The 16,698-nt window shown below is 39.3% G+C and overlaps 1 protein-coding gene across 1 annotated transcript in view; it reads left to right on the forward strand.

The window, feature by feature from the left end:
* Window positions 1-532: 532 nt before the first annotated feature.
* LOC107299801 (voltage-dependent calcium channel subunit alpha-2/delta-1-like) overlaps window positions 533-16,698 on the forward strand; it is a gene marked incomplete at both ends in the record, with an annotated part of 17,644 nt that continues 1,478 nt past the window's right edge. Inside the window, 7 exons of the mRNA XM_015829139.1 lie at window positions 533-601; window positions 1,893-1,967; window positions 3,081-3,155; window positions 7,853-7,903; window positions 9,461-9,532; window positions 9,906-9,977; window positions 12,926-12,987. Of these exons, the coding sequence (XP_015684625.1) occupies window positions 533-601; window positions 1,893-1,967; window positions 3,081-3,155; window positions 7,853-7,903; window positions 9,461-9,532; window positions 9,906-9,977; window positions 12,926-12,987 (476 nt within the window). The remainder of the gene's footprint in view (window positions 602-1,892; window positions 1,968-3,080; window positions 3,156-7,852; window positions 7,904-9,460; window positions 9,533-9,905; window positions 9,978-12,925; window positions 12,988-16,698) is intronic.

A 16,698-nucleotide genomic window follows, 5' to 3' on the forward strand; every position in this document is an offset into this window, starting at 1 on the left:
CTGCATTTTGAATTGGTTCATGGTTACATTTCGTTTTCAATATAATAATAATAATAATAATAATAATAATAATAATAATAATAATAATAATAATAATAATAATAATAATAATAATAATAATAATAATAATAATAATAATAATAATAGTAAAGTTGGAAGGGAACTTGGTGGTCATCTAGTCCAACCCCCTGCTCAGGCAGGAAACCCTATACCATTTCGGACAAATGGCTGTCCAGTCTCTTCTTAAAAACTTCCAGTGTTGGAGCATTCACCGCTTCTGGAGGCAGGTTGTTCCACTGGTTAATTGTTCTCACTGTCAGGAAGTTTCTCCTTAGTTCTAGGTTGCTTCTCTCCTTGATTAGTTTCCACCCGTTGCTTCTTGTCCTGCCTCCAGGCGCTTTGGAGAATAGCTTGACTCCCTCTTCTTTATGGCAGCCCCTGAGATATTGGAACACTGCTATCATGTCCCCCCTCGTCCTTCTCTTCATTAAACAGTTCATATAAAACAGTTCTCCCTCTGATTGATTTCTAGGAACTTGGATTGGTCATTTCTGGAACTTTGCCTGTCTTCAACTTAACCAAAGATCAAAATAATGTTCAGGTAAGCACCTCACACAATCCTGGAGTGACATAAAGCTTCCATATCAACTATAATCAACTTGAGGTGGAAACCAGTTCACGCTCTCTGCAATGAGCTTGCAGTATTATGTGTCTGTCGAGCACCGAGGAAATCAGGAGATTCAGGCAGTTCAAACGAGTATAAAGATTTAACGCAAGTTGAAGCTCTCTACAAAAATCTGACCAACTAACGGACGAGAGAAATGAGTCAAATCGATTCTTTTATCCAAAGAAGAGAATAATATCTGACCTTGCTTCTATTTTGAAATTGCTTCTGGATGTTGTGTTTTTGCAACGAAAAAAGAAATGTTGCTTTGATTTTGGTTTTTTTTTTTGCTAATTAGATAGGTTTATTGTTATGGAAATGGCTTGTACACACTGTTGTGTAAAATCTAAAAAGTTGCGGCTGTAAAAAAAAATAAACCGATAAAAAATTGAATTAAAAAAAGCAGAGAATTTGCGTGGGAGATTAGAAAGGCACTCAAGGAGGGCTGGAATTAGATCTCTTGGGGGCACACAGGGACTCATGACTGATGACGTGTTTGACCCCTCTCTCGGGCTCAGCCTGGTCATCTCCTACAGCATCTCTGTGCAGAAATAAGTCCATAAAGTTACATGAGATTTAACTTAGAGACTGCAGCTTGTATATTTTTCAACCCAAATGGACTGTGAACAAGTTTACAACATTTGATTTGGAAATCATCTAAGTAGATTTATACCTGCAGTCTGTTTGCTGTGGATCCTCAGACATAACTTCCAGGTTTTGTTTGTTTAACTTTGTGTATGTGTGAGAGAGAATGGGTTGGCAACGCCTTTCAGATTGTTCTGATATTCTGTTTAATTATATGTTATTTCTTTTTGGAGATTGGGAGAAGGTTACAACTGACTGGGCTGGTGTTATTGTTAAATGCCTTGCTAATAAAGTATATTAAGGCGTCCTCATTATGAATAACACACAATGAGATAAAAAATAATAATAAAAGATGCCGGATACATGGAGGGCATCTTCCTTTGTTTCCAACCCAAGAGACGCAAACACGTTGTACACCCATTATTAAAGCAAACGTAAGGCTTTAACAATTAAGAGACTTAAAATCGTGTTAATTACTGGGCATGTAAAATGTATACACTGCAGGAGGAATAGTTATCTCATTAACACCTGGAATATGCTAATTTGCTCTTAATTATTTTTGACCTTCTCAGAAGAGAAATTGGCTTGACTCATTATGCTACGTTTAACCATCTAAAAATAAATTCGTCTGTTTCTTTGCCAGAACCAGTTGATTCTTGGTGTAATGGGAGTCGATGTATCTCTAGAAGAAATTAAGAAACTGACCCCTCGGTTCACCGTAAGTTTCCCCTAATATCTCTTTTTTAACTTCTGCTGTAGCTTGGATCCTCTTCAGGTTTCTCTTCCAGGCTATCTAGTTCCACTGCCTGGAAGTTTAAAAAAAATAATAATAAAAAAATAAAATTATTTGCCCTTTCCCCTATTTTTGACCAGCTTTGGGGACATAACTTCCCTCTTTAAGCAGGACCAACAAATGTTCTCGGCTGTTGTAAATGACTTGGAGGTGATGGCTGTGTGCCACGGCTTTGAAAACACGAGGACAAAAAAGGACATATTAACCTGATTGCTCTCTGCCTTCTGCTTCCTTTATCGCCTCTGCTTTAGAGCATTATTTCAATACGTAAACAATCTCAGTTTTGAACGGAAGGCCTTCCCCTTACATAACACGCGTGATGGGTCGCTGGATTTCCGAAGGATGAAGGCTGGAGCAAAATGTAACAGCTTAATTTCCAGGATTATTTAATTCATCTTTTTTTTGAAGCTGTAGTGAGCAATATTAAAATACGTTCAGATATTTTCTGACTGAGCTTTTTCCATTTGGGCCATCTCTGGATACGGCCATTGTGGCTGGGGATGATAGATCTTGTAATTCAATGCCCCACCAAGGAAAGTTGCATCAATTCAATGTTAGCATTGTTCTTTAAGATAGTAGAGATAGTCCTTGACGTACGGCCACAATTGAGCCCAACATTTGTGCTGTTTTGCCTCATTTTACGACCTTTCTTGCCACAGTTGTTAAGGGAATCACTGCAATTGTTAAGTAAGTGACACTGTTGTTAAGTGAATCCGGCTTCCCCATTTACTTGGCTTGTCAGAAGGTCACCCAAGAGGGAATCACGTGACCCCAGGACATGGCAATCGTCATAAATATGAGTCAGTTGCCAAGTGTCTGAATTTTGATCACGTGACCCTGGGGATGGCTGCAATGGTCGTAAGTGTGAAAAATGGTCATAAGTCACTTTTTTCAGTGCCTTTATAACTTTGAACGGTCAGTAAGGGAACTGTTGTAAGTTGAGAAGTACAGTACCAGAGTGGTTAAAGTCTCCAGCTTTTCATTAAAATGCAATTACAGGGGCCAATGCATTACAGTTATATTTCTTTTCCTTAACAGCTGTGTCCCAACGGTTATTATTTTGCAATTGATCCCAATGGTTATGTGCTGCTTCATCCCAACCTTCAACCAAAGGTATGGAATATCTTCTGGTTGTGATTTATCTCAATTTCTGTTTGGCAAAAGGCATTTTAAAAGATCAGTCATCCCGAAGATTTTTCAGCTTCCTTGCTAACCTTGGGGCATGTTCAGAAGATCTTTTGCTTTGATTTTATACTCTGAAGCTACACGGTCCATCTTTCTGTTTACTAAAAGGGGCAAATGCTGAGAGTAAAATCTGCTAAGGAATTCCAGGCCAGGACAGAAGTAGCTAAAATCAGATTAGGACACGGGTAGGCAACCTTGGCTCTTTTATGACTCGTGGACTTCAACTCCCAGAATTCCTGAGCCAGCCATGCTGAGGGGAAAGGGAGAGGTTTCCAAGCTGAGCCATGGTGGCTCAGGAATTCTGGGAGTTGAAGTTCACAAGTCAGAAATCGGTCTAGGCCTAGGCCAGGGATAGGCAACCTTGGCTCTTTTATGACTCGTGGACTTCAACTCCCAGAATTCCTGAGCCAGCCTCGCTGAGGGGAAAGGGAGAGGTTTCCAAGCTGAGCCATGCTGGCTCAGGAATTCTGGGAGTTGAAGTCCACGAGTTATAAAAGAGCCAAAGTTGCCTACTCCTGGTCTAGGACATTGTTTTGATTTCAAGATCTAAGGAAAGACTGTTTTATATTTTCTTCAGTGTATTGTCTAATTTCTTTGGTTTATTGCCCAATCCTTTAAAAAAAAAAAAAAAAACATATATTCTTATTTCTATACATGCTGAAGCTGAATGTTGAAATGTGTATGTCCTTTTGCCTGTCCAAAAACTGAAAATAGTTTTTGACAACTGCTCTTTGGCTCTCTGAGTTTAACACACAGAAGTATTATGCAGACTGACTGACATCTTTAGTAAACTCTACTGGGCCTTATTTATAGTCACGTGTACACACATGCATGATTTTTACGTTTTTTTTCCCTAGCAGTTTCCCCAGCATTGTTTTCCTTTTTTAAAGGAGGTGACTTTAAAAGTTCATTTTCAAGCTGGTGGAACGTGTCTCCAAAATTCTCCGACTAGTTGCCTGATGGCAAATTGGAAAGACCATTTCACTGAACGGGAAAGCAGTAACAGCAGAAAAAAATAATAATAATAGAGTAATTTGAAGAACTCAACAACTGTAGGGCTACATTAGTAAGTCCAGTCAGTTTTCTAGGCAATATTTTTGGGACGTGCAGCCTTCTTATAGTTGATGGAAAAGGACAGGTCCAAAGTCAACCTTCTGGCTTTGTTCCAAAGGAAAGACTATCTCAAAAGTGTTTTTCCAAAAGGCAACTTGATTTTTGTGGTTTTCTCCTTGAAAACATTTCACTGCTTGTCCAAGAAGCGTCTTCAGTTCTGAACTGAAGTGAAGAAGCTTCTTGGATGGGAAGTGAAACATTTTCAAGGGGGAAAAAATCAAGAAAGTCCAGTTGCCTTGTGGAAAAGCACCTTTGGGACAACCATGACCTAGATCAGGGGCAGGCAACCTTGACCCTTTTATGACTTGTGGACTTCAATACCCAGAATTCCTGAACCAGCCATGCTGACTTAGGAATTCTGGGAGTTGAAGTCCACAAGTCATAAAAGAGCCAAGGTTGCCTACCCCTGACCTAGATGATTGAGAATCTCCAAAGACATTAAGGCAAGGCTAGTTGTTGGTTTCTATCTCAATGCCTCTAACAACTACACCAAAGTGGCTTTTACTCTTCCTATTACTATTACCATCATTGTCATCATGACGATCACCATGTTTTTATTTCCATTCTCTTTCCCTTTCATACCCCTTTAAAAGATTTCTGTTATTCAATTCATGAACACTTTTTTTTGCTTTATTGGCTGTACATTTAATGAATTCAGATTTATTATATTGCTCTGGCCACCACCATCCAAATCAATGCATGGTTCCCCTTTCTCTGGGATCTGACTAGCTGCACAATTATGGAAGATTTCCTATTCTTCTTTCATGGTAGGTCTCCGTCCATCTAGCTTATTCTCTGCACTGGTGCCTTCCAATATACATTATTTTTTTTTAAAAAAAAATCCCTTATGTTGGTATCCACATGGAATCTAGGAAGAGCAGCCTATAAGCCAGACAGAGTCAGAAATTTCCTAATCTTGCAGTAATGACCTAATTGGAGATGTTATCCCAACGGGTTGATGACAGGTTGGAAGAGCAGAAAAAACAGAAGGATGATCTCTCCACCTTTCTCATAAGGACTGAAGCATTCATTCACCAGTCAGGATGACCTCCTTAGCAATGACTAGGAAGAGGAAGGGATCGGTGAGGGCAACAATATTGTTGATGCTGTTTTGGGTCAGCTTAAGAAGGGAGGAAAGCATTGTATCTCAGTGGTGGAGAAAACCCCATTTAAAGTCTACAGTTCTGGTCTGCTAGCCAGACCCCAAATATATTGCTATTCAGGTGAGTTGTGGAAACATCCCTGAAGAGTTGGGAAAAAGCAGGTTGATAGCTCCTGTTATCTTTCCACATAACTCTTCTGGGTGACTTCCCTAAATCCAGAACTAGATGGTAGAAAGCAAATTGCTGCCCACTCTATTCCTTCTTTCTGTTCATCTACAACAGGGGTGTCAAACTCAATTTCATTGAGGGCCGCATTAGCATTGCGGTTGCCCTCAAGGGGCCGGGTGGGTGCGGCCTACTGGGTGGGCGTGGATGGAGTGGGTGTGGCCTACTGGGTGGGCATGGCCAGCTCTACATCATTCGCGTCAAGGGTGCCTGTGGGGGCCTGGGCAGGAGTGGGACAGATCTGAGGGTCTCTGGCAGAAGGGGGTGGGACCGGGGCAAGCGCCAAGGCATGGTCCAGGTTGACTCAGGAATTCTGGGAGTTGGCGTCCACGAGTCATAAAAGAGCCAAAGTTGCCTACCCCTGCCCTAGAGTATCGTCTCGCACCCCAGGGGGTTCAAGCACCCCTCGTTGGGAACCCCTGATCTACAAGGAGACTCTCTGCTTTCAAACAGTTGGACTAGAAGACCTCCAAGGTCCCTTCCAACTGTGTTATTCTGCTATTCGTGTGCTGTGAAAGCCAGCAAACATAGACCTGTCCAAGCCATTTTGAACCCAGTTGATTAGACTCAATGGATCTGCTTGAAGCAACATCATGAGGAAATATGTTGGGAAGATGTTAGACTTTATTAAAAATCTGTGTTGGAATTAGACACTATTGAGTGTCACTTAGACCCTTACTTGTCACTATTTAATCTATCTTTGTGTGGTTAGGTGGGAGATCAGCAAGCAGATGAATATTATTCAATATTAGGGTGCAGGCCACCCAGATATATAAAAACCATTATCCAAAGTCAACATAGGTTGTTCATTATATTTTAGATCTTATTTAACCTATCCTTTAAATATTACTCAGTAACTCATACATCATCTGACATGATAACTCTGAATGTATGTATTTAAAGTACTAGAAGTCTTATTTAGTTATCACTAGTTTTTTAAAATTAACTATTTACATTTATGAGCTCTTCAACTCTGTTTCTTCTAAATATCTTTTTTAAAATCTTGAATGCTTTTTAAACCCAAAACATGTACAATAAGACAGAGCTTTTTATTTATAGCCTGTGTGTAGCTTTTATTCCCCAAACAACAAATTATCAGAGTTCCTGAAACTCTGACAAGCCTTTTGAAACATGACCTATTTTTTTTTTTGTCCTGCCAACAAATTCATAGTAAAACAGAGTTTTGCAACTGGTTTGTTTGGCTTGCCAGCAATTTACATCAAGCTCTATTTATCTTTTTTTTTTTTTTAAATCACTCAGTTTAATAGGACTTACATCCAAGTCCGTGTGGTAGTCCTGCAGTCCTTTTTCTCCTGAAACTATTATTAGAATAAAACCCTAACCCTAAAAGTTCTGGGGGGGAAAAACCTTTATTAAACTGAATGATCTGGTTTGTGGGTTGGACTATTAAAATACAGCCTCGTACTATTGAACTATGACTACAATTACATTCGTATAGTAGGCTACATTGGAAAATAGACATCCTTCTGCTTCAGTGTTTTGTTTTTTTTAAATTGGATGTCTTAAATTTGATCTCATCATGCAAGGCAGGAGACTCCTGTCCAAAATTAGCACAGATCTTTTTAAAACAGGAAATTATTTTAAAATAAGCTCTTGTTGAGGACCAGGGAGACTTTCCAAACAGGGGTTTGAAGTGGTGCAGAGTTTCACAAACAGAATGGAGTGGGTGAAACGCAACACCCCTGTGGTTGTGTTGATTTCCACTGCACCTTCACTTGTGCATATAGCAAAGAACGCCGTGAAAATGCCCACAGGGAGTGAAACAATACATATATGCCAAGTTAGAACCCACACATATATATTTACAGATTACTATGAAACTGAAGGAAAGAATTATTTGGTAACCAGCTAGTGATTCCTGCTAGTTGCTAATATGGTAGGGAAGTAACTTGATCCCAGCTTCTCTTTTTCTGTTGAGAAGCCAGTCAACAGGATTTATCAGTATTGAGTTGCTGGATTGAAGAGGCAGGTTGCACACAAAGAGAGGAAACACACAGTTACACTTATAAGTCTCCATCCTGTTAGTTGAAGTCCACAAGTCATAAAAGGACCAAGTTTGAAGACCCCTGGATTAGAAGAATCAGGATGCTTAGAATTAATAGAAACCGACTGCCATAATGGTGTGAAAGCGTTGAATGAACCATTGTTGTTCTGTTGCTTTAGCACATTGGTGTGGGCATCCCCAAAGTTAAACAAAGGAGACCCTATGTCCAGGTAACTATGAATGGAGGTGACTAACGATGTTTAGCTCTCTGGGAGAACTCAACCAGCAGCTTCTCTAACGCATGAAGCTCGCAAAATTAAGGGTGGATGCTTGTAGGAGACTGTTCCTTCAAGTGAGAGCATTTGTCTATTAACTTGAATTAGTGCTTTATTCTTTTCGGAGAAGTCTCAAAAGACAACAGATTAATTACTGCCTTGTTATAACATTTGATGAAGTGTGCAAGGTTTACATTTGGAACTGACCATTGATAGAATTCTAATGTAGATATTTCAAGAATTTCAATATCACCCTTTTGGCTTCTTCTTTTCTTTTTTCTTTTGACTGTGCCTGCAAACACTCATGCCGCCAAGTGAAATCAGAGAGGCCTAATTAAGTAGACTAATTTAAATGCTGTTAATTTCCACAGAATTACTTTTCTGAGCATGATTAGCTCTTGAAATCCGTATTTGCGCCTTCCTTATAATTGGGTTTTTTTCTCTAACAATCTTGTCTGGCGTGCATCACGCATGGCTTGTTTCTTCTATCTGCATGCATGTCAGCGTTATTTAAATTTTGTTTGGGTTCGCGGCATGCTTGACACAAAAGGTTATGACTTGCAAATGTTACATGGCTGACTTTTAAAAAACATGCCATTGCTTTTTTTTTGTTTTTTTTTTAGTCCTGTTGATCTATTCTAAGTTGATTCATTTCACTGTCAGATTTCACAGTCGTTTGTTTGGATGAGCACAATTTTAGCAATTGTAATGTCACAGGAGAATGTACAAGTAATCTCCATTGATTAAAATTGATCTGTTTCATTCTATTTGAATATTCTCATATCTGAGATATGATATATCATATATAATACCTTAAATGCTCTCTGTAAAAAATGAAGTGAAGAGATTATCAATCTAATAAAGTAGATTATATATTTGGTTCCAGAAGAATATAAGTAGCTAATTTTCTTTAGCATTTTGTTGGTCGTAGTGAAGCTACATGAAGATGAATCTTTTTAATGTAGACATTAAGAATTGAATCAATTTTTAATCTACAAAGTTAGGTCTTTATTTCCTTTTCTTTAACTGTAGAAATACATTTCTGTTCTTTTTTTTTTAATTCTTCCTTTTTGTCCATCCTGCCCCTTTTATTTCAAAATTGAGTGTATTTCCAACTTTGTATATAATGAGATCTTTGACTTCCAATGTTCCTATTCAGAAATATTATCATTTTTTCCCCTAATACTTACAGCATTATCACTACAAAGTTGTGTTTGTTTATTTACTTGCATTTTCTGGATGTAAAATGTGAATTATTTTTAGAGCAAGAAGGGAATCTCCCAATACTTCCTCATCATGAAACCAAGCAAATTAATTACTGTTTCCCCAGTTCTCTCTCTCTTTTCAAATAAATTAATGATGCTTTTTAACGAAGCCTATTTCCTAGTGTCTATATATGTAATTGTAATTGTACTGGTTTATATGGAAAGGTAAGTAAATTTAGTTTAATAAGTTAGTTTTAGATTAGCAGCAGAACGTGCTTATTATATGCTGCTTTGAAATCTTCTTCAGAATCCCAAATCTCAGGAACCCGTGACTCTGGATTTTCTGGATGCTGAGTTGGAGAATGATATCAAAGTCGAGGTACGTTGGATTGATCATTTGGGATTTTTCATGATGACAATACAAGTCAGTTCTGAAGCAAATGCAAAGCTAGGCAGCCATCTTAGGCATTTGGGGCTAAGTTATTTTTATAGCATCTGATTTTTCTTTTGTGCCTCTGGCTGACCAGTATCCTTAAGGCAGCATCCTTCAGAAGAAATCTGTAGGACTATTTTATCATGAAGGAACTAGGCAAATGTCCTAATTGTCCTCCCGATTTCAACAGAAAATTTAGGGGAAGAAGAAGTTTCAAAAATTAAGATGGAGGTCATGACACCGTGACCAAAATTTTGTCCTTTTAGGGACATTATAAAGAAGTGACATCATTTGGGGTTGTAATTTTCTTAATTTATAGATTCGGAAAAAGATGATTGACAGTGAGAGTGGCGACCGGACCTTTCAAACACTAGTCAAATCTCAAGATGAGGTGAGAATGCAAAGATTTGCTTTTTGATAAAAAAAAAAAGAAACGAGTTGGCTAAACGGATGGAAGACAAAATGGCCGAAAGCTAAGGCTGTAACAGTCAGAAGGCCGGAGCTATAAAATTAGAAAATGGATCATGGTATGGAACAAAAATACAAGACCCCTTTTCCTTCCAAGCCTATCCTTTAACTATTCCCAAATACAGGTAGTCCTCGACTTACGATAGTTCATTTAGTGATCGTTCAAGATTACCACGGCACTGAAAAAAAGGGACTTAGGACCCTTTTTTCACACTTATGACTGTTGCAACATCCCCGTGGTTATATGATCAGAATTCACATGCCTGACAAGTGACTCATGTTTATGATGGTTGCAGTGTCCCAGGGTCATGTGATCCCCTTTTGTGACTGTCTGACAAGCAAAATCAGTGGGGAAGTTAGATTCATTTAACAACCATTTTACTCACTTAACCACTGGAGCATGAAAGATCGTAATATGAAGCAAAACTCACTTAACTGTCTCGCTTAGTAACAGAAATTTGGGGTTCAATTGTGGTTGTAAGCCGAGGACTACCTACATAGGTATCTTTTATTAGTTCCCATCTCTTGGGCAAGTCTTCACAAGGGGTTTGGGAAAGGTATTTTTGTAGCTGCAATAATAAATTATTATTAAATGGCTCCTTCTCATCCCAGTTACAGCATATAAGTATATATCAAATCAAATCAAATAATTTTTATTGCAAACTTTTCTCACGATGTTCACACCTAAGTGAACACCAAAAACTGCTTTGGGGACCCAAAAAATTAGAATCTTGTTAATGTTCAAACTGCTTATGGAGATCTGTTGCAATTTTCTGAATATTATTAGAAAGCTCACAATGCAGCAGCTGAACAATTTTTAGCTTTTCTAAGAGTCATTGTTTCTGGTTATAATGTTATAATAGGCTACCAGGGCCCAGGAGTTCCAGCGATAAATGATGAAAACTGAATAACTCCATTCTTTCGGGATGTATTAACTCTGATTAAATCTCCACCGGGCGTCAGGAGACCTTATCAAATTCCCCTTTGTGTCACCGCTCCATTCATTCCATTCTGTAATTAAATGAGCTGAAATGTTCAGATTAATTTTTGCAATGCCGGGACCAAGTTCGCGTTCATCCTTGAAAGGATGCGAGTCGTAATGATCCTAAAAGAGGAATGAACAACCCCAGGTCAATTACCCATCCCCACTTATCTTTAAAAATTGCATCCAGAATTATTAGCTCCCAAAGGCTAGAAATATTATTGACCAGAAATTGACGAAAGCAATACAATATTTCAGACCAAAACGTTGCACAGGATTGAAAGACAGCGACATCCTTAGTGTTGTGTTAATTTATTTAGAATGATAAATGCAGCATCACAATGGAAGCTCCACCCTGCTTGGACTTGATTGCCTGACCCTGTCACCTGTGGTTGCGGCTAATTCAGTCATGAAAATAGGAAGACGTTACAGAAAGAGCAAACTACTTTGACAGCATATTCCAGATGCTGTCAAGCATCAGGGAAATCAGGAGATTCAGCCAGTTCAAATGAGTATAAAGATTTATTGTGAGCTTAAGCTTTCTACAAGAATCTGGCCAACTAACAGTCAAGGGAAATGAGCGGGAGATAAGAAAAGCATTCAAGGTGGGCTGGATCTCTTGCGGGAATGAAGGGACTCGTGACTTATGACGTGTTTGACCTCTCCCTCAGGCTCAGCCTGGTCATCTCCTACACCTGTTTTCAGTAACATAGATCTCATCATCTTCAGTCACATTTGTTGAAGGAAAAGTCTTCATCAGGGTTCAATCCAAGCCGGAATAAACAACATGGCGACTGCTTTAGAAAGAAGGTTGTAGTTCAGGGGTGTTAAACTGCCGGCCCGCGGGCCAGTTTCATCATACTGAAGCCACGCCCACCCCATTGCCGGCAATGGCAAAACCGGCCCGATATGTTGCGCGACGTCACGTGTCGTGAGTTTGACACCCCTGTTGTAGTTTATTGAAAAGGAGAGCCAGACAGAAAGATGGCTCTGGAAGAAAAGAGGCAAAGATTTATGTTTATGTAGTTTTTGGTGTATGGTGTATGGTGAAAAATAAAATAAAAATTAAAAAAAAAGAAAAGAGGCAGAGCACATGTAGGGAGTGGGTTTTTATACTCTCTGGGGCTCTTGAGGTTGTTTCCTGTTCCTGTTTGAGGCTTTGTATTTCCTGTGTCATATATTTTGACCTGTGTCCCTTTGGCATCTGGGATTTAATCCTATTATGTTCTGTCTTAGAGTTTGGGTGGGGTATGTAGATTTTAGGTGTCTTTGTCTTCTTAATCTTCTAGCTGGAGGGCTCCAACCTTCCTGAATGGATTATTTACATCTGGATTTCTACAGAGCTGGTTTCTGCTTGGGGGAGGGAGACTTGGGGCTATTAAGAAAAACTGGGCATTCTTTTCTGCCTCTTTAAGATCCTTTGAGGAAATATATTTTCCTGCCCTTTTAATATTTCCTTCTCTGGGGGTGGGCTGAAATTGTTGAAGGAAAAGTATTCATCACATTAATGGTCTTAAAGATCTTTTATTTGAATTATTATTGATTGGAATCCATCTTGGCTGAAGAAGATGTCCATCTTGTAAAAAAAAATGAATTGATTTTGTTTTTCAAAGTTCCCTAGATGAACAATTATGGACAAGGCAGCATTAAGTTGAACAATCTGAACAGCCGATTCAGATTTTTCTAAGTTTATTAAGCCACTTTGCAAAAGAGAAATCTGCAAATTAGCTTCTGAAAGAATTCTGGGTTTTGTCCTTGTGGACTGACATATAACGATCCCTGGTTTACTTTTTTTTTTAGCGAAGTTTGAGTCTTGAATCATGTAGCGTGTTTTAAGTTTTCCTGAGATTCTTTTAATGAAATGATTTTTCTGGCCGATTCTTTTGCAGCGCTATATTGACAGAGGCAACAGAACGTACACGTGGACCAAGGTGAATGGTACTGATTACAGGTAATCAATTATGGAATAATAATAATAATAATAATAATAATAATAATAATAATAATAATAATAATAATAATAATAATAATAATAATAATAATAATAATAATAAAGTTGGAAGGGACCTTGGAGGTCATCTAGTCCAACCCCCTGCTCAGGCAGGAAACCCTATACCATTTCGGACAAATGGCTGTCCAGTCTTTTCTTAAAAACTTCCAGTGTTGGAGCATTCACCGCTTCTGGAGGCAGGTTGTTCCACTGGTTAATTGTTCTAACTGTCAGGAAGTTTCTCCTTAGTTCTAAGCTGCTTCTCTCCTTGGTTAGTTTCCAACTGTTGCTTCTTGTCCTGCCTTCAGGTGCTTTGGAGAATAGCTTGACTCCCTCTTCTTTGTGGCAGCCCCTGAGATATTGGAAGACTGCTATCATGTCCCCCCTCGTCCTTCTCTTCATTAAACTAGACATACCCAATTCCAGCAACCGTTCCTTCTATGTTTTAGCCTCCAGTCCCCTAATCATCTTTGTTGCTCTTCTCTGTACTCTTTCTAGAGTCTCAGCATCTTTTTTACATCGTGGTGACCAAAACTGGATGCAATATTCCAAGTGTGGCCTTACCAAGGCATTGTAAAGTGATATTAACACTACACGTGATCTTGATTCTATCCCTCTGTTAATGCAGCCCAGCACTGTGTTGGCTTTTTTGGCAGCTGCAGCACACGGCTGGCTCCTGTTTAAGGGATTGTCCACTAGGACTCCGAGATCCCTTATTTTTTTTTTTCAAAACAACAACAACAAAAAAGAGGTTAAAATGCCATTGTTCCTGACGTTTCAAGATAAATGGTATCCTAAGATACCTATTGGATGGCTAGCTTGCTCTGATATCCCAGTCCTGTAAGCTTAAAAATAAAAACAAAAAAAACAGGATAAAAATCAAGGTAGAATCTTTTCATTTTCCTCTGTAACCAGTTTCTCTTTGGAAAAGTTTATATGGAAAATGATTTAGGCTGCCTGGTGCAGGTTTTGTAAATATTTAACCCTTCCCTAAGGATTCTGGATAATTCTTCCTTATTTTCCTCTTTAGCCCTCATTTCTCCTCCCCCACTAGCCTTTTCAAAAGCTAGAAATGGAGGAGAATTTTACCTGACCTTAGAGATAAGGTCCCTGACCTTGATTCCAGGGGTACCAAAGAGACTATTCCAGGCATCTATGTGCAGCCTTTTCTGATTTTTTTTCCATTGCTCATGCAAACATCTATTAATTAATATCTATTAATTAATCTAATAACCAATTAATCTATTCATTAATCTATTAATTAATTCTTGGTTGTATAAACAGCATCAAAACCACGTGAAGTATTAGTATTGCTTTATAAATCTTTAGTAAGACCACACCCGGGATACCGCATCCAGTTTTGGTCGCCACGTTACAAAAAAGATGTTGAGACTTTGGAAAGAGTGCAGAGAAGAGCAACTAAGATGATTAAGGGCCTGGAGACTAAATCATATGAAGAATGGTTGCAGGAATTGGGTACGTCTAGTCTAGAGAAAAGAAGGGCTAGGGTAGCGGTTCTCAACCTATGGGTCGCGACCCCATTTGGGGTCGATCGACCATTTCACGGGGGTCGCCAAGCAAGGCTGTCCGCCATTTTTTTCCCCTTTTCCGGCGGGTGCCTTACCTCCCTTGGGCTGGGCCAGCTGGTGGTCGGCCTGCTCCATCTCTGCCGCTTGCCAGCTATGCCTCGGCCGGCGCAGGGGGCGGAACCACACATGCGCGGCGCTCCTGGGCAGGGAAAGTCCTCAACTTACGACCGGTTGGGTAGTCCTCGACTTACAACTGGTTTAGTCCTCAACTTATGACCGGTTTAGTCCTCGACTTACGACCGGTTGGGGGTCGCGGCATTAAAAAGGTTGAGAACCACTGGGCTAGGGGATGACGTGATAGCAGCGTTCCAGTATTTGAGGAGCTGCCACAAAGAGGAAGGGGTCAACCTATTTTCCAAAGAACCTGAAGACAAGGCAAGAAACAATGGATGGAAACCAGTCAAGGAGAGAAGCAACCTGGAATTAAAGGAGAAACTTCCCAATAGTGAAAACAACTAACCAGTTGTTTGCTTGCCTTCAGAAGTGGGTGCTTCATCACTGGAGGCTTTCAAAAAGAGACTGGACAACCACTTGTCTCAACTTGTATAGGGTCTCCTCCTTGAGCAGAAAGTTGGACTAGAAGACCCCCATGGTCCCTTCCAGCTCTATTCTGAATTGGACTGAATTATGACCTGTCTTTGAACAGTCAAGGAAAGGCTAACAGAGGCATAGAATCAAAACCATGTGAAACATTAGTACCACTTTATAAAACCTTAGTAAGACCACACGTGGAATAGTGCATCCAGGTTTGATCACCACATTACAAAAAAAGAGACAGCCTTTTTTGAGATGTATCAACCTTGGGAGGTTAAGCAGAAAATTGCAACGCAGAGGGCATCTTCTGCACTGGAGTTGAAATTCCAGATGTTCACTTGTTTCCCCCAATTATTTTTTCCCAATGCTTTTGGCACCAAATTAGGAATAAGTCATGTGATGTTCACGAAAACCTGTCCGTGCATCATGGGCGTTGACTTGGCTTCTGCAAACTGCACAAAGTTAGAGTTGATGGTTCCTGCAGTCCCAATTGTACAAATCTTTCTGGCCTTGGCAACATAAGTCGCCCAGTGTTGTTGATTATGAGACAGGCAGTGTATAAATTTCATAAATAAATAAAATAAACAAACATTCCTATAGCCAGAAAACTATCCAGGGCATTTACAGTTTTGCAAATTCCATTATTCTTGAAACCATAGAGGGTAGGTGCTACGTCTAAACGTATTTAAACAGAGATCCTTTCCCACGAACACTTCCAATGATGGATTGTCCTACAGCGATTGAAAGAGTGAACTTATTGAGTGGCAATATCTCTCCAAAGTTAATGCTGACGTTTGCTCATTAGCAACCATTTTTCCCCCGTTTCCTCGCTCTGAATTGTAAACAGCCATTTCTCCTGACTTATTACTCTTGCTTTCTGAACCCTGCTTAGCATATATAATATTTCTGCCCCATATTTCTGAAAAATCTTTTGAATTTTGAAAATAATAGCAGCAAACTCTCCCGGGAGCCCCAAGGCAACAGGCGTATTTATACACACAATTATAGATTTCAATTAGTCGCATTTTTTTTTTTTTTTGGAGCAGGAACCGGGAATGGGAAGCAAAATCACCGTGATTTCCCTTGACAAATATTAGTGAAAAGATGTCACGAGATAATTAGTAATTCTTCTCCAAGCAGACAGAGGGGCAATCGTAATGGTAAAGGCAAGATTTATAGTTGAAGAGTCTGTTTCTTCATAATGCTAATTTCAGCAGCTATCGCAGGAAATATTAAACAATAAGCACCCCATAGTAATAAAATGGCAGCGAAGCCCCAGAGAACATAAAATATTCATGATTTAAACATGACTTTGGAAATAAGCTATAATCTCTACGGCTGTTTTCGATCTTTCAGTGCCTTGTTTAGATATACAAATTAGTTGTGTTTTAATTAGGCCTTGGAGCCATGCCACCCAGCTCAAAAGTCCTTGCATTTTTTTTTCAGTTCAGGAATTATTATTATTTATTCAGCGTACGATGAGAACACGACAGAAGAAAAGTAAATATAAATACTCAGTCTACATAATTATAAGTAAAACTTTTACTGG

This window comes from Protobothrops mucrosquamatus, unplaced genomic scaffold, assembly GCF_001527695.2.
Source record: "Protobothrops mucrosquamatus isolate PMUCROS unplaced genomic scaffold, P.Mucros_1.0 scaffold5494, whole genome shotgun sequence".
NCBI classification, from domain to species: domain Eukaryota; kingdom Metazoa; phylum Chordata; class Lepidosauria; order Squamata; family Viperidae; genus Protobothrops; species Protobothrops mucrosquamatus.